The 24,862-nt window shown below is 47.1% G+C and overlaps 1 protein-coding gene across 2 annotated transcripts in view; it reads left to right on the top strand.

Annotated features, from left to right (window-relative positions):
• WDR77 (WD repeat domain 77) overlaps positions 1 to 24,862 on the top strand; it is a 118,922-nt gene that overhangs the window by 57,663 nt on the left and 36,397 nt on the right. For both annotated transcript variants that reach the window (XM_078777913.1, XM_078777916.1), the window contains exon 5: positions 17,783 to 17,853. In XM_078777913.1, coding sequence (XP_078634039.1) covers positions 17,783 to 17,853 — 71 coding nt within the window. The remainder of the gene's footprint in view (positions 1 to 17,782; positions 17,854 to 24,862) is intronic.

Here is a 24,862-nt window from a genome sequence, read left to right as displayed (position 1 = left end):
TTATTTTGGATTATGGAGCTGGAATGAATTTGGATTATGGAAAATACTCATTTTATCGTGCAGTTTTGGACTCAGATTTACCACGGAAAACGATCTCGGCATAACCAAAAAGGACGAGCAGATGCAAGATAAAATTCCTCGAAATTCTGGCCACAATTAAAAAAACAGAACTGGAACTGGGCTCGACATGTAGCAAGAATAACGACAACCAGTGGAGAACAAGAATTGCAAAATAGCAACGCAAAGAAGGCCCTGCAAGAAGCAGATGGAGACGAAATATCAGGTGGAGAGATGAAATGGAAAATATTATTGTAGTGCAATGCCCTCATAGAACAGAATGGACAACGTTGAGGGTTGCCTTAATCCTGCAGTGAATGAAATGCGTTGGTAAAGTCAATTCAAGTTTACAAATCTGCTAAATCGACACAAAGCATAAATATAACCACAAATATTTTGAATTGGTGAAAATGATCATGGTCATAAGCAAGGCCAAGCAGCTCTATTAATATGGAGGCAAATATGGCTTGGTATAATGAAAGAATCGGTGACCTTTTTCTGTACAATTTCAACCATTGCATAGGGTTGGCAAAATAGTCAAGATATAGGTGCACAGTCTCCACTGGGCTCCCTGGTCTAGGTTCAAATATTGGCCCAGCTACAAACTGTCATCCTGGTGTTTCACAGGCAGGATGAGGCATTGTGTGTTCTGCGCCTCGGTTGGTCGTTAAACTGGGCGGCGTCACGTCTGTCGGCATTAGTTGGTGGACGTTAAAGATCACAGTATTCTCTGCGACGAGGAGGGGAGCTATCTCCGGGCATCCTGGCCAAATCCCAAATTGCTACCCTGACTGTTGGGAAGGCAATGGCAAATCACACGGCATAATCCTTGCCGAGAAGCTCCTTCGGCAGCACCAATGCTTTGCAAAGAGTATGGTTACAGTTCATAGTCCTACAGCATACACTGAAACAGTCCTTCAGCATATGAACCTCCTTCCTGCTGAGGTGGAGAAATTCCTAACCCTTCTTGACTGCTCTTCTATTACTGACCCGGATGATGTCTGTGCCGTAATATGCAAAAACTTAATGTGTCTTGTATTTGCCTGTGCTCTTGCAAGCAACAATTTGCTTTTGATGGAACTAGGGCATGCCCGTACTATATATATATCTAAAATTATATCCCCCCCCCTCTATTTACATGAAATGGTTTGGTTCATTCGCAAAGCCAAAGCGAACGGCTTGCGAGTACGGTAGAACCCCCCCCCTCTATTTACATGAAATGGTTTGGTCCATTCGCAAAGCCAAAGCGAACGGCGAACGGCTAAATCGCCATAGCTCGGTAGCTCGCTGCTCTCTGATTGGTCGAATCGTTTTTTGGACATAGCTCGGTAACTACTTGTCCGATTAATATGAAACCTTGAAAAGGCACATCCTCGGGTCCCCAGCAATATACCTGGCAAGTTTCAAGTATATCGGACCGGTAGTTGTCGAGAAACAGCGGTCGCATACACACAGAGATTACTGGAATTATAGATAGATTGTATAGCTGTTGAGGCTGGTCACCTCGGTGCAGTGCTCTGAGACCAATTGTCTTCTTGATGCACGTCAATGTACGTGCATAAAGTAGATGTGCATTGATCTGCATGTATGATTCTACTCTGTGCAGGATGGTTCCATACCACTCCACCAGCCAGACTACAGTGGCATCTCTCAGTCAATCTGGACAAAATGAGCAACCAACCATATATCTGGAACATGTATTTTTATGTAACAAAAAAAGAAGAAAAGGAAAAGAAAGAAAGTTGTTTTGTCCAGGCTCTGCACGGACTGGCAGGCAAATCTCCTAATTACCTCTACCACTGAGAGTGGACGGAGGTTGTTTTTGCCTCTGCCTGTTTGGCATTTGTTCCTTGCAGAAATCGAAGATTTTTCAAGTATGTATATTGGTTAGTTGCGTGTGTCTGTCTGTCTCTGTCTGTGTCAAACGCCTATAGGTCACAATTTTAAACCGATCTTCACGAAACTTCACCTGGTAGAATTGGTCATCAGTGTTATGGATTCGTCACTTCCGTCTTTGTGGTTTTCATCCACTGGAAGCATTTTTAGTTTCCTATACTATTATTGTTATAGTTTGAGTGAAATGGAGATAACTGTCTTCAAAAGGAAAAATTAGTGTTTTAAAAGAAAAACGAAATGGATCAGGAGAAATCGGAAGAAGAGGAGGAGAGGAAGAAGAAGCGGATCAAGTGAGATCGGGAGAGAAAGGCCGATCTGCTTGGAGGTGTCGAGCGGACGCTGGCGAATGTTGGCCACGAGCGAATAATGGTTTCCCCGGGAAAGGGATTCCTGTGACAGAGTCGATATCGCTGTGGCAGATGAACCTGCGTGATGGGTTTTGCGGTTGATTCCGAAGTGAGTCGTTGTTGGAGAGTAGGTACGCCGCCATTTCACCTCGCTCCAGCCATTTCACCGCACCCCGGCCGTTAGCCTGGTTCGCGTGTGTAACGTGGATTTTGATTGGGAATTCGCGGTTCTCCGTTTGGGAGCCCCTGAACGTTCATACCAGCGTCATTGTCTGGTGAACCGAAGGTGTGAATTCCCAGTCACCTTTTGGGTGCACTTTTGCCTGACCGATGTCGGCCCGACACCCACCCAGCGGCTCTTCGGCAGCATCGACTGTCAGCCGACCTGGGTTCTGGTCTCGATACGACCTTTTTCTTGTGATCACCGGAGCGTGGATCGACTTTGGCCTGGTGCCGGGACAGTGACTTTGGGGGTGTTACATTTCGCTCACGTGGAGCACCGTGAGTTATTGAGTTAAGAAACTGGTGGTACCATCATAGGAATTACATGGTATTTTGTTGTTATATTGTACTTGTGCAAGTTGTTATTATTGTGCGATATTAATACAATACTTGGTTTTTGGTATCAACTGATTGGTGTGGTTTCACCATTGGTCATTGGCACACATAATACATCTTTCTGCCGTGACTCCTTTCGGGGCTCGGATGTACACCGTGACCGGGGTTTGGGGAGGAGCACGTAACAATAAGGAAGAAGCCTATTGATATTGAGGTCAAAGGTCACCTTGAGGTCAAATTTCTAAAATTGTCATTTTTCATCTGATTGACTTGAAAATTAAACCGCATTTGCATATTGAGTCAGTAAATTGGGACATCAACTATTTTTAAGATCAAAGGTCAACTTAAGGTCAAACTTCTGATATCAATTTTCATCTGAAAAAAACCAAAACATCAATTTTAATCCGATTGACCTGAGCTTTGATTAAGATCGTCAATTTTAATCTTAATGAAATGGGCAATTTGATGTATCCATCGCAACTTTTTATTTTGGGGTGGATTTTGCATGACGTCTTTCTTGTTTGTTTGTCTATGAGCAGAATATCTCAAAAAGTTGTGCACAACTTTGGACGTAACTTGGTGGACAGGTTGGGTGTATGACAAGGAAGTAATGATTAGATTTTGGTGAAGATCTGGATCCGATTCCGGATCAAATAATTTTTTTAAGTGATTCTTCACCATTGAGTGATAGGGCTGAAACCGATGGATTATACAGTATGGCACAATGTCTCAAAAAGTTATGGATGGATTCGGGCAAAACCTGGTGTGTGTGTGTGTGTGTGTGTGTGTGTGTGTGTGTGTGTGTGTGTGTGTGTGTGTGTGTGTGTGTGTGTGTGTGTGTGTGTGTGTGTGTGTGTGTGTGTGTGTGTGTGAGTGAGTGAGTGAGTGTGTGTGTGTGTGTGTGTGTGTGTGTGTGAGTGAGTGAGTGAGTGAGTGAAGGACGAAGTGATTCTATTTTGGTGAAGATTCGAATACGGATCCGGATATGAGAATTTTTTATTTTTTTAAGTGACTTCACCACTGAGTGATGGGGCCAAAAACAATACATAGCATTATACATATTTCAAAAAGTTGTGGATTAGTTAGTTAGGTGATAACAACAAGTCATTTTGGTTCAGGTCTGAATCCAGATCTGGCCTATACTATCAGTGAGTACAAAACGTAAACTGTTCGGCCTGGCGGAGGTATGCTCTTTACCAAGTGTCGTTGTAGTTTATTTCTGTGGTCAGCCTTTGAGTTGGACCCCCTGTTTAAACCCGTTGAATTAACACCAGGTGGGTTGACTTTACTTGTCATCCTTCTGAGGTCGGCAAAATGAGTACCAACTTACTGAAGAGAATGAGCCATTTGAGTATCCTGCGTCAGTGGTGACCCGTTCAGAATTGTGCCCAATAGCCAGGAAACTGCTTTGGTAGTGCTATGCATCTGAAGATGCAAAAGGGGTGGTCGTCCTCTATTCTGATCTTGCTCCTTCTGTCCTCTCACCTATTCACCCAGTCCCTGCCCCTCCAAGTCTCATGAGTTATACCAGAAACTCTTTACTTATTTTTACCCTCCAGTCAGCCCTCTGCTGCATTCTTTCATATCCTTTAAATATATATATTATTTTGGAACCATCTTCCTCACCAGTTGGTTGTCTTGATCTTTTCCCTCCAGGATTTTAAGTCTACTGCCCACCAATACATCACGTCCTCTCCCATTTCACTACAGCATTTCACGCTACTCATTGAAATCCTGTTGCTGCCCTTTTTTCCTTTCCTTTCATTTCCTTGCATTGTTGTACATCTGATTGGCTCACTGTTCTACGTTGTCTATTGATCTATCACCCTTTACCGTTCTGCTTTTAAATGAGTCTTGATGTGGATATTTAAAAAAACATTGTGTGCAATAAAATGTTTTTGGACTTTGTCAAAGGGTCATATTTTGACCGGGAATGGAATTTGCTGAATATATTGCCGAGTAAAGTGCTGTTTGATTGGAAATATACTGGTAACTACAATACAAGTGTTATAAAGCGCGATGCTGCGCACGCTAATGCTTACGCAAGGAGCAAGCGGACAACGCGGTTCATAAAAGAGTCTTTATTGAAAGTACTCAAACTGCAGCACTAAGCTGCTCAGGGCTGCGCGCCCCGTGTATATCGTGAGGCCACGCCTCTCTCCCTGGCGTGGCCCATCCCCACTTGGTGTGCGGGGTGATGTCACCACGTCAGTGCTTTCGTGTCTGCCACACGCGCCCCCCCAGAATCCCCGCGCACCTGAAGGGTCAGTTTGCGGGGCAAACGGATGACCCGGCCGAAGCGCCCCCTGGCGACTGGCGGCGTCTGGGATGCAGGGATGCCATCTGGGATGCCTCCGGCTGAAGGACCGGGGGGCGGCATGGCAGCGGGGCTGGGCGGTGCCGGGGGTCCGCCCGCAGGGGGGCGGTGCCGGGGGTCCGCCCGCAGGGGGGCGGCCCCGACGCGGGGGTCGGGCCACTGGCGGTGGATGGTCCACGTCGAGGTGGGCCGGCTTGAGGCGGTCTACAGAAACGCGGTCAGGAGTACCGCCGATGTCCAGGGTGAAGTGCTTCGCCCCGGTCTCCAGCATGCGGAAAGGCCCGTTGTACGGGGGCCGCAGTGGTGTCCGGTGGGCATCGTGGCGGACGAAGACGTACTCCGCCGTGCGAAGCTCCGGGGCGACGTGCGTCGGTGGGTGCCCGTGGCATGCCGTTGGCACCGGGGCGAACCTCTTGGCGGTCTCTTGCAGAGCGGAGCGCTGCTATGCCGCGGACCGTGGAGTCGGGGAAGAACTCGCCCGGCACCCGCAGCGGTTGCCCGAAGACCAACTCCGCCGCGGATGCGCGCAGGTCCTCCTTGGGCGCCGTCCGGAGGCCCAGCAGGACCCAGGGGAGCCTGTCGACCCAGCCGCCGTCGCGGAGGGTGGCCCGGAGCGCGGCCTTCAATGAGCGGTGAAATCGCTCACACAGGCCGTTAGCCTGGGGGTGGTAGGCCGTGGTTCGGTGCAGCCGGACCCCGAGCCCCTGCGCGACCGCCCCCCAGACCTCCGAGGTGAACTGGGGGCCGCGGTCGGACGAGATGTCTGAGGGGGCGCCGAACCGGGCGACCCAGGTGGCGATGAAAGCCTGCGCGACATCCGTCATCGACGCCAAGGGCACGGCCTCCGGCCACCGGGTGGTGCGGTCCACCATGGTGAGGACGTGGGTGAAACCCCGCGAGGGGGGCAGAGGTCCCACCAGGTCCACGTGGACGTGGTCAAACCAGCGTTCCGGCACCGTGAACCGGGCCAACGGGGCCTGGGAGTGCCGGTGCACCTTGGCGCGCTGGCACGCGAGGCACGTCCTAGCCCAGCCGCGGACGGCCTTCCGGAGGCCATGCCAGACGAACTTGTCGGCGATCAACCTTTGGGAGGCCCTCGCGCCCGGGTGGGACAGGCCGTGGATGGCGTCAAACACCTGGCGCTGCCAGCCCGCGGGCACGATGGAGCGAGGACGCCCAAGGGAGACGTCGCACAAGAGGGCCGCGCCCGCGCCGTCGAACGGCACCTCGGTGACGCGGAGGCCCGTGACGGCGGTCCGCAAGGCCTGGACGTCGGGGTCAGCGGCCTGGTCCGCTGCCATCCGGGCATAGTCGATGCCGAGGTGGACTGCTTGGGCGACGGCCCGGGAAAGGCCATCCGCCACCGGGTTGTCCTTCCGCGCAACGTGCCGGATGGCCGTCGTGTACTCGGACACGGCCGAGAGGTGACGCTGCTGCCGGGCCGACCACGGCTCGGTGGCCTTGCCCATCGCGAAGATCAGCGGCTTGTGGGCGACGAAGGCCGTGAACGCACGGCCCTCGAGCAGATGGCGGAAGTGCCTGACCGCCAAGTGAAGCCCGAGCAACTCGCGGTCGAAGGTACTGTAACGGCGTTCGGGCGGGCGAAGCTGCCGGCTAAAGAATGCCAGCGGTTGCCAAGCTCCACGCACCCATTGCTCATGCACCGCGCCCACCGCGTAGTCCGAGGCGTCGGTGGTGAGGGCGATCGGTGCATCGGGCGCCGGGTGCGCGAGCATGGTGGCGTTAGCCAAGGCGAGCTTCGCGCCCGTGAACGCCGTGTCCATCTGCTCGGTCCAGGTAACGTCGCCTTTGCCCGGCTTACCTCGGAGAGCTTCGTGCAGGGGGCGCAGGAGCTGGGCGATACGGGGCAGGAACCGATGGTAAAAGTTCACCACGCCCAGGAACTCCTGCAGCCCTCTGATCGTGCGGGGGCGCGGAAACCCCTTCACCACCTCCACCTTGGCCGGCAGGGGGACGGCTCAGTGCCTGGTGACACGGTGCCCCAGAATATCGATTACGGCGGCGCCGAACCGGCACTTTGCGGGGTTCACAATCGGGCCATGCTGGCCCAGGCGTTCGAAGAGCGTGCGGAGGTGGCGTAGGTGCTCTTCGCGGGATGCGCTGGCGACGAGGATATCGTCCAGGTAGACGTAGACAAAAGCCAAGTCGCGCAGGACGCTGTCCATCAGTCGCTGGAACGCCTGAGCCGCATTCTTCAGACCGAAGGGCATCCGCAGGAACTCGAAGAGTCCGAATGGCGTGATGACCGCCGTCTTCGGGACGTCCTCCGGCCTGACGGGGACCTGATGGTAGCCGCGTATGAGGTCCACCTTCGAGAAGAAGGACATGCCCGCCAAACGGGCGGAAAAGTCCTGAATGTGGGGGACGGGGTAGCGGTCGGGAGTGGTGGCGTCATTGAGACGGCGATAGTCCCCGCACGGTCGCCATCCCCCGCCGGGCTTCGGCACGATATGCAGCGGTGACGCCCAAGCGCTCTCTGAGCGCCGAACGATGCCGAGTCGCTCCAGGGTAGCGAACGCCGCTTTTGCCACCGCCAGCTTCGCCGGCTCGAGGCGGCGTGCCCGGGCGTAGACCGGTGGCCCGACGGTGGGGATGTGATGGGCCACCCCGTGCTTGATGGCCCCCGCCGAGAAGGTGGGCCGCATGAGGGCCGGGAAGCCGGCGAGGAGGCGGGTGAATGCGTCCGCTGCCGGAAGCGTACAGATCAACGTGACCGGAACCGAACCGTTCGGCAAGCCGCTTGGCAAGCCGCTCGTTGAGCTGCTCGACGAGCTGGGCAGCGCACAAGCGAGCGAGCTGAACATCTCGGCCTGGACAAGACGTCTGCGCTTTACGTCGACCAGGAGCCCATTAGCGCACAGGAAGTCCGCGCCAAGCAGTGCCATGGGCACGTCGGCGGTGACGAACGTCCATCGGAAAACCTGCCCTCCGAACCGCAGAGAGAGGCAGCGTTTTCCTTACGTACGGATGGGCGTCCCGTTCGCGGCAAGCAGCGCGGGGCCCCGGCCCGCGGCGTGCTTGTCTGACGTACCGGCGGGAACGACACTCACCTGTGCTCCCGTGTCGCACAGGTAACGGCGCCCGGATAAGGTGTCCGTTATGAACAGCAGGCTGCTCGAACGGCCGGCGCTCATCACCACTATTGAGCGCCGGCCCGGGCGTTTCCCGACCTGTTGAAGGAGCATGGCGGATGACATTGCCGAGCCTCGTGGCCAAACTTGGCGTGGAACCAGCACCAGCTGGTGGAGCTGGAGGAGTGTGGCTGGCTCTGCCAGGCCGGTGGAGTTGGCGGTTTTTCCCCGCGGTGGCGGTTTTCGCCGTGGCGGTGGGCGGGGCGTGGCGGCGGTCACGAGGGGCGTATCAGCATGCTGCGTATGCTGTGTAAGCTGATGCTGTGGATCAGCATCATCAGCAGCATCAGCAGCATCAGCCTCGAGGTCCGTGACGGCCGCTCCGACTCTCGCCCGCGTATCCGAAGCCGCGAAGTACCTGTCCACCTCGGCTGCCAATGCTCGGGGTTCCGTTAGCCCGGTCCCGGCCAACGCGAGGCGAACCTGCGCTGGAAGTTGGCGACGGAAAAGCGCCCGGAATAGAGAACCGGGGGCTTCGTCGCCCAACAGTGACAGCATATGGTCCATTCGGACCGACGTGCGCGTGTCGCCGAGCTCGGGGAGATCCAGGAGGCGGTCGGCCCGTGCGTCGTCCGTGAGGCCGAACGTGACTAGGAGTAGCCGCTTGAGTGCCTCGTACTTGTGGCCGTCCGGTGGGTGGCGAAGGACGGACACAACTCGAGCGGCCGTGCCGGGCCCGAGGGAGGCGACGACGTGGCAGTAGCGCGTGTCGTCGCCGGTGAGGCGCCGAAGCTGAAATTGGGCTTCGGCTTGAACGAACCAGACTTTGGCCTGGGCCTCCCAAAATTCGGGAAGTTTAATTGCCATTGCCTTGTCGTTTGCCATTGCAATGGCGTCGTGTTCGGAAGGAGCGCTACGGCAGATCCAACGTCGAGGTCACCATATAAAGCGCGATGCTGCGCGTGCTAATGCTTACGCAAGGAGCAAGCGGACAACGCGGTTCATAAAAGAGTCTTTATTGAAAGTACTCAAACTGCAGCACTAAGCTGCTCAGGGCTGCGCGCCCCGTGTATATTGTGAGGCCACGCCTCTCTCCCTGGCGTGGCCCATCCCCACTTGGTGTGCGGGGTGATGTCACCACGTCAGTGCTTTCATGTCCGCCACAGTGTAATATTTTAAAGAAATGTCAGTGAAAGGTAGTAATACAAAACATATAGTATTTCTTGACGGAATGATCGGGTCCAGTATCCATTTTCATCCCCACACTTTTTGAAAACACCAGGGGTATGGGGGAATTGGAATCTGCTGTACCTCTCTGTGTCTCTCTGTCTCTCGTGTCTGTTGGTCTCTCTGTCTGCCACACTATTTTGTCATTACTAACTTTAACTGCCACAATTATATCGTACCATCTTGCGGGGTTACCGTCCACCACCTAATGCTAGCGCATGGGACACTCCGCGTGATGTCTATGCAATGGACAGCGCACTTCGTGTTGCAACACCTTGTCTACGAAGCACGAGTCTAACAGTTTATAGTCGGGGTGAGAATCTTACCCAGATGAGACAGCTCAAAGGTAAGTGCATTACCAAACTGCAATATCCAAGGGATCTGATAGTAATGGTTCTGCATCCTAGAAAATGCTAATCCGTCAGTTTCAGGCAAGCAGAACCGTGGGAGTTTTGAGATAATATCACTGTCCATCCCCTAGTCATCTAGATTTATTATCTTATAGTGTCAGATAAAATGTTATTTTCCATGACCGCTCCAAATTAAGAATTTTCAAAAAAAAAATTACAATTTTTTTGGGAAGAGAAGCAAACAGTTTTCTTTGGTTTGATATGCAATTGGAGTGTTGGATCCCACTGTGTTGTATGTGTATGTTATTTTGCATAAATGAGATGATTAATGGCTTAAATGACACAATTTTGATTGCACTATTGTTTACCTACGTAATAATGATCGTACACCGAGCAACATGATAGTTTTCATCACTCTTTACCAAAAATTTTGAGAATGGGGTAAAACGTACATTTGTGGGTGTTTTTTGTGTGTGGGCATGAGTGGGGAGGGGGGGGGGGGGTGAGCGTTCTGTACCCAAGTTGCTGCATTTTCTTTTTGGGGGTTGTGATTTCTGTTTTGCTACGAGACTGAGTTTTATAACATAATTAGGCCAAAGTAATTTGAAAATATAAACTGTTAATGGTCTGAAGTCATTTAACCTTTATCAAAATGCTTAATGCTTAAACGCCTTTGAAATGCAATATTTGATTTGCCCTCGATACAGGCCATAAGGTTTTGAAATTGTATCACGGAATAAATATGAAATTTGTAACACGATTGAACTGCTATTTATTTTGCCACAAATTTGTCAGATTTTTGACAATTTCATTTTCTTATCCAAAGGTCTTGGTTCATGGAGGAGCTAAACCATAAAGGGCTGCAAGTTTACAAATTACCGAAGAATATAAGTTGGGGGAAGGGAGGAATGGCATTTGCTGGGGGATGTGTGCACGATGTAGTGATGGGCAGTACAATTGAAAATCGGTAGCAAAGAGGACAAGAATGATACAGGGAGATTTCCACATCTGGATGAACAGCCTGGACTTTGTGAGGGCACGCAGATGAGGTTTCTTGAGGAAATAGTGTGACCTGGGTTGGTGTGGGGAAATCAGGGGTTGGTGAAAGTAGGAGGAGCAAGGCCAGATGCAAGCTTGTACATACCAAATAGCCTGCTAATTTGCTGCCTGTGGGAGTTTGACGGTCCTTGGGAAGTCACTTTCCTTCTTGAGATTCAAATGATGCAGAAGACCTTTCCTAACTGCCTAAAGAGGAGCAATGTGGAAAGCAGAACCACTAGCCCAGAAAGAGGGGTGGGGGATAGGATGGCTATATTCTTTGGAGGTCTGTATGAAAGCCTCTCTATGTATTGTCATGGGTGTGATATTTAAGACTGTGTAAGCTTGCCCTGTGTCCTTTTGCTCTTCTCCCTGTACATGCCCTTCTTTCGTTTCCTCTTTTATTAGTATAAAAAAACCACCTTTGGAGGCCATTTTTCCCCGCAGAGCGGGGGTTGGCCTTTTTCGGGAACCGTGGTTGTTGTTGTTTTTTTGGTCCCCTTTTTGAAGCAATGTTTTACGGCCGGATGCCCTTCCTGACGCCAACCCTTTTTGCCGCCTTTAACGACAAACAGGGAATTACCAGTGAACTGGTACTCAATTAGCCGACCTCGGAAGGATGACAGGCTGAGTCAACCCCCCTGGCGTTAATTCAACAGTCGACCGGGATTCGAACCCAGGATCCTAGGGATCCTAAGCTGTCACCCTAGCCACTAGCCCAACACCAACACCAGGCAATTTCCATCTGTCCGTGGTTCGAGCGGAAATTATCTCCCTGCTTTGCGGAGAGATTGGCACGCAGGTATTTGGGAATCCATCTTGACCAATCACCCTGGCCAATCTCGACCGCAAAGGAGCATATAATTTCCAGGGTTGGGGGGATCGGCCAGTGTAAAAGACAAGGGGATTAACCCCCCTCTTTGTAAGGGGAGCGCCGACCCCCGGATCCGCAACAATTGGTGATCCGCAAAAAAAAAGCCTGGTGTTGGCTTAGCAGTTAGGGTGCCGGCTTGGGATCCTAGGATCCTGAGTTCGAATCCCGGTCGATCGCTAAATTAACACCAGGGGGGTTGACTCAGCCTGTCATCCTTCCGATGTCAGAAAATTGAGTACCAGCTTGCTGGGATGAATGATCCCGGTGTGTACCCCGGCTTAGAATAGGTACACCGTATCCCTGTGCATCGTAAGAGGTGACCAAGGGTTGGCATCAGGAAGGGCATCCGGCTGTAAAAACATTGCCTTAAACAGGGAACCATGATTGTCATGGGGCCCGCAAGGCTAACCCCTGCTCTAGCGGGGAAAATGGCCTTAAAACGATCATTCTGTATGAAAGCCTTGTACACCTTGAAAAGCTTGGTGCAGCTGAGGAATGCTTTAGCTCTGGAGAATACCAAGGGGTTGACCACCCTTTGATAGTACTATGGTGATATTATCCCCCCTCAAAAGGTTGTGGCAGATTGTGAAACAAAGGAGTTCCAGGGATTGCGCCTCTTCCCGTGGCTGTCCAGAGAAGTGGATTGGATAGTTAGAAAGCATGGAATTTTGATTCCTCAAGTTCAATGCCTTGAAAGCATGGCTTTTTGCCAGTTTTTTTTTATTCCCAAAAAAGCCTAGAAAAGGCATGGAAAATGAAGAGAAAGTAGTAAGGACTTTCATGGTTTAAATTCGTTGTTGTTTTCATTTTTTCTTTTTTTTTTGTTTTGCTGAAACGTACCACGCCGACGTGTTCCTGTAGCGTGAAGAAAAGAAAAATCAATCGCCACTTTTATTCAGCTTCTCTTGGAGAATAAGGGGACGTAGTACTAGAGGAGAATGATGCACATTTTCCTGCACTAATTTTGTCCCATTGTCTTTCTCCTAATAATCTATGAAATCGGGTATAATTGGCATACACATCCATGCGAGTTAGTGAATGCAACCTTTGGACAATGTTCCTGGTGGCATGCACGCAACAATTTGTCTGGCAGGCGATTGGATTGGGATAACCAAAGCTATTTTCTTAGCAATGGAGAATCAATTTTCCAGATTGCTGGCTGGATAGAGATAATTGCAAACAATGGTTGGCTGCAGATAAGGAGACCTCACATTGAGCATGCTGTCAAGTGTGCAAACATGGATTTGACTTGCATGATGCAGGTGAGAAGCCGTTGTAAACAGCCACATGGGGGATGCACCATCACCAACAGCCTCATAGAGGGACAAAACAGAGAAGGACTTGGAGGAATAAATGACATTGCGAAGAACAAGAGCAATGGGAGGAGGACATTTGGTGAACAGGCTGGATGCAGGTGAAAACTCTGTCACCGAAGTAGAAGGGAAAACTAAGGTAAAGCAGAAATGGAACCAAAAAAATTGGAGAAGTTGTGGGGAAACTTAGAAAGAGGTGGGCTTTGGGAGAGTTGATAAGAGTATGGGTATGGATGTGGGATCATCTGACATGGTGGTGAACACTGAACACAGCTATGGTTTGAGATCTGGAGGGAAGAATGAGATGGAGTTGACTGAGGAAGTTGGTTTCACGAGGGCGGGGGGAGGGGGGATGTTAGGGGTGGGGGGAAAGAGGAGTGACTAACTGGAGGTGTGCAGTGAGTCTGGTTTTGGGAGTTTTACCAGATGATTACTGGCAGACCACATGCACTCTGCAAAACTTGGGAGGGGGCAGAGCATCTAAAAGGCAGACAATATATGACTAGAAAGGAGGTGGTCGAAGACGTAGAGCGGACCATGCATCAGTGGATCGGTGTCGACATGGTGGACAGAAAAATTGAATGTGTGATGGAATGACGTTGTGAAGAAGAGAAATTGCATTGTTGTAGAAGAAATTCCAGGAGCAGTCAATGTTTGGAGCTGATGTGATGATGGATCAAATGTGAATGGAGAGAGCAGATTTTAGGCCAGACAAATTGGCTTCACCAAATCAGTAATTTGGCTTTACTCCCATGAATGGAGTTCACGAGGAATGCATCTGCGAATCGGGAGGTGTGATTGTGCTCTGCAATTGAGTTGGGAGCAGGAAAGAGTGTGGGAAGTGGTGGAGGAGTTAAAAGAAAACGATGACATGATGAAGAATTGCGTGATAGAAGACTGGGAAAAAGGTTTGAAGTAGGAGAGGTTTTGCGGAACACATGGTTAAAAGGAAAAGGAGCGCAGAATATTGTTGTTATTGTCGGATGCTCCCACTTCCTCCCATCAACCCCTCTCAATTGCTAAAGAGTGATTAAGCGAGTTGCTGTAGTTTCTGGAATATGTTGAATTTTTGTTTCATTTTACCCTTTACTGTTGTGTAGTGTTCTTTTCTCTAACAAGGCAGTTTATTCACTGATGTCATGTCCTGGCTGTAGTCGGTTCTTTGTTGTGTATGTAATATCGTGGCATACTGTAAATTTTGGTTTCACTTTCTCATTAATACAGATTTTTCAGTGCAGCATTTGGCATTCTAAGCTGGGTTTGTCGTATGCCCTGCCATGTAAACAAATTTGTTCCCTGTTATTTGAATGGTCTGTGAAACACATCTGTTTATGTTGACGACGCTAATCTACATTGTTGGGGGGTAATTGCCTAATGGGCGTAAGACAGGCTAGTTATTAGTCCCCTACCGGTGCACACCGGAGGGGACTATAGGTTTGCAGTCAGTCAGTCCGTCCCTCCGTCCGTCAGTCCGTCACGCAAAGAGCAGTTTTCCGGACTTTTTTTCTAAACGCTTAATGCTAATGATTTCAAACTTGGCACATCGTTTCCTCATGACAAGTTACAGATCCAGTTCGGACTTCACGACGTTTCGATCATTTTTGACAGTTATGGCACTTTGAACTTTGGGAATTCTGATAATTCTGATGATCCTTAACTCAGTGCCATTTTAAGTTTTAATTTCCTTTAAAAAAGATTTTCTCTGCAATAATAGGACCGATTGAGATCAAATTTTCACCGTAGGAGGGACTCGGTCTGGAGAATATTTTAATGGTAATTATGACGTCACAGGTCACGTGGTTCGGGCGCCATATTGTTTTTCGTGTAAACACGAAAACCCCTTTTTCTCTGCAACGGCTGAACAGATCGAGGCCAAACTTTGCAGGCAAAATCGCATACCCATGACGAACAAAAAAAGTCAGCGAGCATGACGTCATGCGTCACATGGTTTCAGAGTTATGACGTTTTTAAGCATGAACCTTTAAAACCGAGCCCCTCCCTCATTTTTGATCCAATCGAGGGGAAACTTCACAGATCTGTTCCGCATGTCAGTCTACTAAAATGTCCTTTTGGAATTTGCGATAGCTCACGTGGTTTGGCAGATATCGTTAATTAAACGAAAATATTTTTTAAATGGATATCTCTTGAATCGCTTTATTGATCGACGTGAAATTTCATACTATAGTAGAAGTCATGAAGAGTAACAAGTGTGCAAAATTTCAAGATGATTGGATGTACGGTCTGGAAGCTAGAAGTTGTTATTGCGTGAAGAAGAAGAGGCGTTAAGTGTGCGGATTTAATTATTTATCACATGTACAGACTGAAAGCATCGTTGGACACGACCTGTCGCGCTCATTTTAACCTCAAATAAAATTCTAATTTAAGATTTGTCAATAGCTGAGGTATATTAACAAACAAATAAAACAGATTTGGTCAAATTCTGACTTTTAACTCGATCGCATTTCACAGAGTTGTGACAAGCTGAGGAAGAAGAAACCTCGCATTGGCTTCTCCAATGTGCCATAAAAAAATGGATATCTCTTGAATCGCTAGTACCTCAGACCGTGAGTTGGTAATAATTTATATAATTCACACAGTGCAATACGTGCAGGCCGCTCCACGGAGCGACCTTGCGGGCTTATCAACGAGGCGAGGCATGACACACGTGTCTCAGCATACCTCAGATCAAGTTTGAAAACCAGCATCAACCGTGCATAAATTTGCATATTCGATCATTTTTGACAAAGTTATGGCACTTTGAACTTTGGTTGGGGACATGTATTGCAGCGCAATACTCAGAATGCTTGTTTCATTAGTAAATGTATAGCATGAGTTTTTGGAATCTGTGTTCAATGATAGGGCTTCAACGAAGTGTGTTCGGAAAGCAGTTAAAACGTGGCCCCTCAATCCTGTAATATGACTAAAGTCCCACTGTACGAAAGTCCCACTGACTAAAGTCCTGTAATGTCCCACTCTTCCCACCATTGATCCTTTTAAGCGTTTCACATTGTAATCTGACTGTTTCTTTTATAAGTAAGTCATTCTGCCTCTGCACAAACTAGCGAACCCCCTCTAACCCCACGCCGAGAAAGGCGAATGCAGTGCCTTGCGACAGTGCGTGAAGGCCACGTTGAATCAAGCCCAGGGAATAGCAAGCAATCCTTCCAGTGACTCAAAGCAGTTGGTAGCCGCATAAGTTGCGAGAAGCCCGATGGCGGGTCATTGGAAGCTACAAACTAGCAGTTGTGGAGTGGGTGGTTAAAAACAGTTGCGAAGTGAGCAGTGGTGAATAATCGCATAGATGGTGTCGGGGAAGTCGAGTCCCAGAGTTAGATCGTTGAAGCGCTCGTGTGCGTTGAGCTGGAGCCACAAAGCCAGGACATGATGTAAAGTCCCACACCACAGGCAGGTTGGAGGTCTTTCTGTCTTCTACCGCCTCTTCTCTGGCCTTGCACCCCCTGGTCTGTCTGTGCTCTGTCCCCCGCACTCCCCCCCACACCCCAATATTTCTCTTGGACGCACAAGATCTGCCAACAACCCCCTTTTGATGAAACTTCCAAAATCAAGACTTTCTGCTCACCTTCATGCTTTCATTCCTATTTTTTTTTTCCGCCTCTGGAACAAACTCCCCCACTCTCTTCAATCCCACTCTTTCCTCCAGGTCTTTAAAACAGCTGTTCATCACCATCTCATATCTTCCCCCATCCAAAACCATGATCTTTTCTACCCCCATTAATCTTCCCCAAACTCACTTAAACAGATATCCTGATGTCTCTGTTTCCTACTGTTGTTGTGCTTCCCTCTTTCACCCCCTCTTGTCTCCCGCTCCCTTTATGATATGTTCAATGTGTTAGCTCTTATACGGTTCTCGACTTGGTATATCAAAAAATAAAAAAAGTATTTCTAAGATTTATGTTCACTGAACTGTCAGAAGATCGTTTGTTGCTTTATCTGCCATGCCATCATATTCTGTTTACGATTTTTAAAAAATTTAAAAAACACCTTTAGAGGCCAATTTTCCCCGCAAAGTGGGGGTTGGCCTTTTTCGGGCCAACACCGTGGTTGTTGTTGTTTTTTGGTCCCCTTTTTGAAGCAATGTTTTACAGCCGGATGCCCTTCCTGCCGCCAACCCTTTTTGTCGCCTTTTACGACAAGCAGGGAATTACCAGTGAACTGGTACTCAATTTGCCGACCTCGGAAGGATGACAGGCTGAGTCAACCCCCCTGGCGTTAATTCAGCGATCGACCGGGATTCGAACCCAGGATCCTAGGATCCTAAGCTGGCACCCTAGCCGCTAGCCCAACACCAGGCTCTGTTTACAGGCTCCAATTCTGTTTACGATACAATAGCATAATCCTTTCTATTAGAATACTCATAGTGGCACAATCTGGTACACCATCACGATGAGTATGCTCATAGACTGCAGTCAACGTGCTAAAACATTCACTGAGCTAATAAAATTTTAATTTTGCGTTTGTCAAACTTTGAACACAAAATGGTTCTGCTATTTACAGAGATTCAGATCCTCATGGTAACCTTTGTTTTCCTGTATTTCATTGCATTTATTAACAGTCAAGTCAAAACACTTTGTAGAAACAACAAAAAATGATGTTGGTTATGTTCCCATTATTATTCCATCAGTTGCAGTTCTGGAGTTTAAAAAAATTATTTGTGTTGCATAATCTGTTATCTTGCCCTGTTATTCTGTACAGGCCATGTTGCTGGGGTGGGGTGTGTGTCGTGTGCTCCTAAGGACCAGCATCTGTTCCTCTCCTGTGCCCAGGCAAGTTTCCTGCCTTTCATGACTTGCAAATTACTTCTTTCTTTTTTTTTGGAAAAGTTTGTAATATTTGCTTTAATATTTTACTTCCCCCATATCAAATCTCCTTTTATATATTGTGGAATGTGTACTTCTCTTTTCTTTTTTGTTTGGTCCTGTAGCTGGGAGGTGTGGTGTGCAACAGGCCTCTGCTGTTGAGTCAGGAGCAGGGAAGTTCCCCTCCCTTTATATTCTATAAACAGCAGCTGTGCTAACCAGTCAGGTTAAATAATGTCTGCCGGCACATGGAGGTGTGTTTTTTTGATTGCCCAGCTATATCCTAGATATGTGACACTATTGAGAGACTGGGGTTGTTTGTGTTTGCATCATTATTTTCTAATGGAGTAATCTGGCATTAATCAATGTCGGTTATTATTCATCCAATCAAGAGCAAACCACTTTTTTCTCAAAGATGATCACATGACTCAACCATGCAGGTTCAAGTGCCTATAGACCGATCCGACGGAGGGTTCAATGGACGGGTGCCCTCTATAGACGCCGCCATAGCTGGGGGGCGTCCGCTTCATTCGGCTTGTAGTCCATGGGCTGGACCCCAGATTATAGCCAATCGGTACCAACCAGAGGTACCAGATGAAAATATACTTTTATTAAAGATTATTATCTGTCCTTTTCAAGTAACTTTGCTGGACCACTATAGCTTGTAGCTTTTTTAGGCAAATTGCTGTCAAATAGACATACTGTCAATCAAGATTTGAAAGCAACGGCTTGGAGATGTGCCCTTGATAACACACTCTAATATCTCAAATAGGACACAAAACATAACTTTACAAGTCACAAATTCATGTATTTATTACACAATTAAGCATCATAAATCCATGTAAACAAGAAAATCCACAGTTTCACATGTCAAACAGAAAGCTGACTTGTAAACATCGTACCTGTACATGTACATGATCATCTACATTAAAAATCTTCATTGTTTGAGTGGCCAAGTTACTCTTGTCAATGTATGTTCATAAGGCATTCAAATATACTTGTACAGTGTGTAGGTTTGATGTTTAGTCAACATCCTCATCATCATCAAGATCTTCAGCATCACTGGTATTCTGGTCTGAATCATCTTCATCAGCATCCATCATGTTGGTACAGTCTTGAAGTTTGCACTCAATTGTGCACTTTAGTCTATTAGACAGACACTGGCAGTTTGGTAGCTGACAAACACGCCGGCATGTACAGGATATGAATTCCATGATGACCTGAGGTGCAGGAGAGCCAGTCATCCACAGAACATCAAGTGTGCCATCCTCTCTTGCAGTCTATCCATGGTTGTCCTGGGGATCTGGTACATCTGGATCTGCTACCAGGCTACGTTGCCATATGGCACTTTGATAGTTGGCTCTCAAGGCATGTTGGTGAAGGCAGTCTTCACAGGGTGGTGTTTTTAAAAATGTTTTTATGTTTTTATAGCGATGTTTTTATGCTTAGCAGTTTTGACTTCTGCCATTTGTGCCTCGTCAGGCTGAAGTGGTGTGATTGCTGGAGGACTTCTTCTGTCGCCACAGTTGTAATTGGGTGACACAAAAGGTTTAGGAGGAATAGAGCGTCTTCTGTCCTTCTGCATTCCTTCTCTGTTTGTGGGGAGCTGGGCTGTTAATACTTGTGGTTGTACAACAATCCCATTAACTCGATGTGATGTCCCTCCTCCACTGAGGGTTTCCTCCTGCCTGTCAATGTTGTCGTATGCTAACACAGTAGGAACCCCAGGATAGATATTTGATGGCAGCACAATATCATTTTCTGGTTGTGTTTGCTATTTCTGCAGACACAAAGCTGTGTCTATTTCCAACAATGTAGAATATGATATCCCATGACCTAGACGGTTCAGAATCTTTATGATCTCGACATTATCGGTCAGTGATTTTACTGTCCAAGGCAATAATATGTGCTTTGATGTCTTTACTTTGCCTGAAGTTGTTCCATATATGAGATCTTGAGCGAATGACCACCCCAATCTCTGATCACGAGTTGTGCTACTTGAGCTCTTTGTTTCACCAGTTAACAATTTTGTTAGAAACGCTTTGAGTGATGATGAGATGTCCACATATTTGTCATCTCGTTCATTTGGGCAAGGTGGCCAAGGCTGTTCATTTCTGGCTTCCTTTATTTCATTCCGCAAATGTAAAGCTGCTTTAGAGAGCCATGCCTCAATATCCTGATCATGCTTTGAGTACATGTCAAGTTTCTCCTTCATGATCATATGTTCTTCTGCTAATTTTTGGAAGGGGGCTCGGCATGGCGTAGCATAAGGTACGCGGTTGCTAACAAAATAGCTTTGGTGCAGGTGGAAGTGTAAACCGGGTACCCCCAGGTGCCAGGTGCCTTCAGGGCGGCATGGCCGTATGCCTTCGGCGCCCGGCGATATCGCCGAAAACGGGGTTTGTATCGTGTGCCTTCAGGTGCCAGGTGTCCACGACCGCTCCACACGTATAGAGAAACACTTGAGAACGATTATCACGGACACTTTTCATGTACGATCGCGATGATAGTTGTGCTGGCGCAGACAGCTGGAGTTAAGTTTGGATCGGGACGCCCCCCCCAGTAATGGCGGACGCAAGAGCGCTGCCTATCGGCGAGGGGGCCCGATTGTCATTATCGGATCAGTCTATGTACAGCACAGTTCAAAGCCTCTTCATAAGCCGGATGACTACATAAAATAAATAAAACGGATCCTTGGTGAAATCTTACCCTGACTTCAAACATTTCAGTGTTTCCCAACTTGGTCTTTAACAGAATTCTTGATTTAAAAAAAAAAAAAAATCCCATGGCTACTTTTTCCATTTTTTTTTTTCAGACATGAGCTGCTTTCTGAGAGCCTTTTTGAAGGTGCTAAGGCTTAGCCCACAATGCGGCATTCCGAGCTCTGTGCGAGCGCCATGATTCTTCCGCTCAGCACCCAAGATCTTCAGCTCTCTGAGAATGAACTGATCTCACCTTCTGCCACTCTCTTTCTCTTTGATCATTCTGTCCAACTGTTCTCTACACCCCCAGAGATCTCTAAATCTCTAGCTCAGATCTGCTTGAACCAACCAATTGGCTAAATGCCGTCGGCCAAGCCTGTCATGCACTGTGAACTTTTCATTGACGGGCTAAATGACTTCATTTCCTTGTTTAAGGTTGTACAGGAGTCTGCGATCACTCCTTGCACTCGATGTAGTCCCAAGGACACTGTATCCTTTGTATATCATTACCACATATACAGAAAGTGAAAATCGCTGAGTTTTTGGACCTTTGGTGTGAGTGGGACCCACTGATGTGACAATATGTGGCGCGCCACGTAAAAAGGGGGCTTACGGGTGGTCAGAAAACGATGAAAAGTCAGTTTACCCAAGGAACACCCAAAAGCCCCCTTTTCCCCTTTTCTCGTGGCCCGCCACATATATAACCACAAGAAAGACATCATGCAGAGCACGATACTTGCAATGTCCACCCATCCACTCTCAAAAAAAGTTGCCATGGATACATCAAATTGTCCATTTCATCAAGATTAAAATTAACGGTCTTAGTCAAAGTTCCGGTTAATCAGATTAAAATTGTTTATTTTTGAGATGAAAATTGATATTAGAAGTTTGACCTTGAGTTGACCGTTTCACCTCAAAAATTGTTAGTTTCCAATTTAGTGACTCTATATGCAAATGCTGTTTGACTTTCTAGTCGATTGGATGAAAAAAATGACAATTTTAGAAATTTGACCTCAAGATGACCTTTGACCTCAAAATCAAAAGGCCTCTTCCTTATGACCAACTCTACCATTTGGTGAAGTTTCGTGAAGATCGGTTTAAAATTGTGACCTGTAGGCAACAGACTGACAGACAGAATAACGCACAAAACCAACCAATATACTTGAAAAATCTTTGATTTTGTAAGTAATAAAGAAGGGGAACATTGATCATGCTGAGATTTTTAGTATTCTGGAGGTAAATACATTCCAAATGTCCTTGCACATTGACACATTTAATTTTGTTGTTTTTCTTTTTCTGGTAATAAAAATAATTGGGCAAATTAACATGAAGCAGTGCATTGAGCTTTGTTTTTGACACGTACATTCAAACAAAGTCCCCGAAGAGAGTGCAGAGAGCATATCGGAGAGGATTTCAGGCATTTCCTGTAGCTGCTTTTGAAACTATGGCATTAATGTGAAATATGAGATACGAGCTCATTACAAAATGTGAACTGGGGCTTGTTCAGGACTGCGTGTTTGTGTTTGTGTCTCAGCGACTAATGAAGCTGTATGGCAACATGGAGAAAAGCCCGTGCAAATCAACAAGACTACTCTCAGTTGTAACAGGAATTGGTCACAAATTAGTGCGACGAATACTACAGGAAGACATTGGGCTTGTCCATACAAATTCTGCTTTTCGAGGCACTTGATGAAAATGATCACAGATGATCGATCGTATGGATTTTGTAACTGCTTTTCTGAAGCATTGGAAAATGAAGACCTCGTTATCGATGACATCATTTTCTGTGTGTCATATTTACTTTAATGGGATGATGACTAAATGAAATTGCATATTTTGGGGAGTGAAAAAGCCACAAGACCATGAAGGAGGATTACTTCACTCTGAAAATCACCGTCTGGTGTGGATTGATTTTGCCAAGATTCCATGGTGCCAATTATTGTTTGAAGACAGTAATACCAAAATGGCAGTAACTGTGACATCCTATCGTTATGTTTACATGTTGAAGACATACGAATGGAACAAGGTGAGAAATGATGAAAATCTGTGGTTTCAACAAGATTGAGCCACAACCCACACTTCAAATGAATGTCTCGGTGGCAGAGGGAAAACATTTCCTAATTGACTTGTCAGTCAGAAATGAATTCCCGGGGCCCTCCCGATCCCCCGACATTATGGATTATTTTGTATGGGGACTATTCGAAGGGAGAGCGTTTCAGTTGAAACTGATCACAATTGCTGATTCGAAAGATGATTATTCAGATTATGTCAGAGTTTCTCAAGACGCCCTTCATTAAGTGATGCCTGACCTGTTGCTGCATATAAGGAAGTGTATAGAACAGAGGGAAGGTCATCTTGAGCATTTGGTGAACTTGAGGATTGCAACAATGTTGTGTGTGCTCACACATTTGTGTGTGTTATTTATTTATTTATTTTTGTGTTTTTATGATTAGGTTTCACATTGTTGCCTTGAACCCGTTAGCCTTTGTTTATTAGTCCCCTACCTCGAGGGGCCTCAAGGTTTTCTCGCAGTCTGTCTATCCTTCCGTCCATCCCACCTGTGGTTTTCAGCATATTTTTTCATACCCTTTAACATACTGAACTGAAACTTGGTACATGGCTTTATTATAAGTTACAGAATAAGTTTGAGTTTTGGGGCATTTCACCAATTTTTCATGGAGTTTTGCCCTTTTTGCTTGGAACAAGAACATTCACATTCACATGTATGGCAAAGCAATTCTTCCTCTTGTTAATTGTGCCTATCAAAGGCCAAGTTGTATTATTCTGGTACTCCAGTCTATCTTCTGATTTATTTATGATCATGCCACAAGCTACCATCATTCCCTGTAAGAGGTTGGGGAAGTATTTGTTCACAGCTTCAATAAAGATGGCCAACTATAATGCTAAATGTTGCAATGACGTCAAAATATTGTTGCGGATCTCGAATTACGGCGCTCCCCTTACCTAGGGGGGGTTAATCCCCTCGTCTATTAAGCTGGCCGTCCGAGTCCTAGAAGATATCGCGCTCCTTTGCGGGGTTGAGATTAACCAGGGTGACTGGTCAATGGGTTCCCAGATACCTTCGCCAACCTCGCCGCAAAGCAGGGCGCTACTTCTGCCCGAGCCGAGCCACGGACAAGATGGAATTTTGCCGAGCGGTTTAGCAATCCGAAGCTCGAGCCGTTAGCAGAAAGACTAACCCGATTCTGAGCGGTTCTAATCGTGCCACCGATACTCCATGGGGAAAAGACAAAGACGATCGGACGAGAGGAAACCAAAAGGTAAGGCAAGAACAAATATGATTTATTGACTACTAGTAAGGGCATTTTATGAGATATTTCACAAATCTGTTAACTAAATTGTTACCAAAAAATTTCTACACCAATATGTTTGCAAAGGTGTGTAATAACATGTGTTAAAATTTGAAGTTCAACTCCCGTGGGAAACCCAGAAAAAAAGCTGTTGAATTCGGGTACCGAAAAATTATTTTCGAGAATTTTTATTTTTTTTAATCGGCCCTTAAGTAACTTATGAGGGGTCAAATAAGGGTTTTTCATGATTCTGAGTTGATTGTTAACATTGATATTTTCACTTTTACATTTACACACAAAGTAGCTTTTATTTCACATACATATATACAGTGGTACCTCGGCTTACGAGTTTAATCCGTTCCGTGACGGAGCTCGTAAGCCAAATCGCTCGTAAGTCAAAGCAAATTTTCCCATTCAAATGCATTGAAATGCTATTAATCCGTTCCAGCCTCAAAAAAAAAACACCAATTTTTTTTGTTAGGTGCTTTTAAATAACAAAAATGTACTTTATAAATAACAAATAATGTATAAACAAGCACGACCTCGTATATACTGTACATAATACAAGAGAATGTAAAGAAATAAACTGGTTTTATTAAGCAGAGGAGAAGAGCATGCCAGGTGAGGTGTGCGTGTTGTCGACTTGGCGAGGCAGTACGATCGTACTCCTTCTACGATATGTACGATTTTGAAGCAGAAGGAGTCCATAAAGGCTATAACGCCAGCCAAGGGCGTTACGATTATTTCAAAGCTCCGGACCTCTATCCATGAAGATATGGAGAAGTTGTTGTTTGTGTGGTTGAAGGAGAAGCAGCTCGCAGGAGATACCGTGACCGAGAGCATCATGTGTTTGAAAAGATTGAAACTCGGATATCGAGCACGGACCACGAGGTGTTTTTTCTTTTTTCTTAATCTCGGTTTCAGTGAACTTTTGCTCTGTGCTCACGTGTACTGTACCTGTAC

This window comes from Myxine glutinosa, chromosome 1 (assembly GCF_964187855.1).
Source record: "Myxine glutinosa chromosome 1, kmMyxGlut1.1, whole genome shotgun sequence".
Taxonomy (NCBI): domain Eukaryota; kingdom Metazoa; phylum Chordata; class Myxini; order Myxiniformes; family Myxinidae; genus Myxine; species Myxine glutinosa.
Note: the sequence above shows the minus strand (reverse complement) of the source record. Positions and strands in the feature narration are given on the sequence as shown.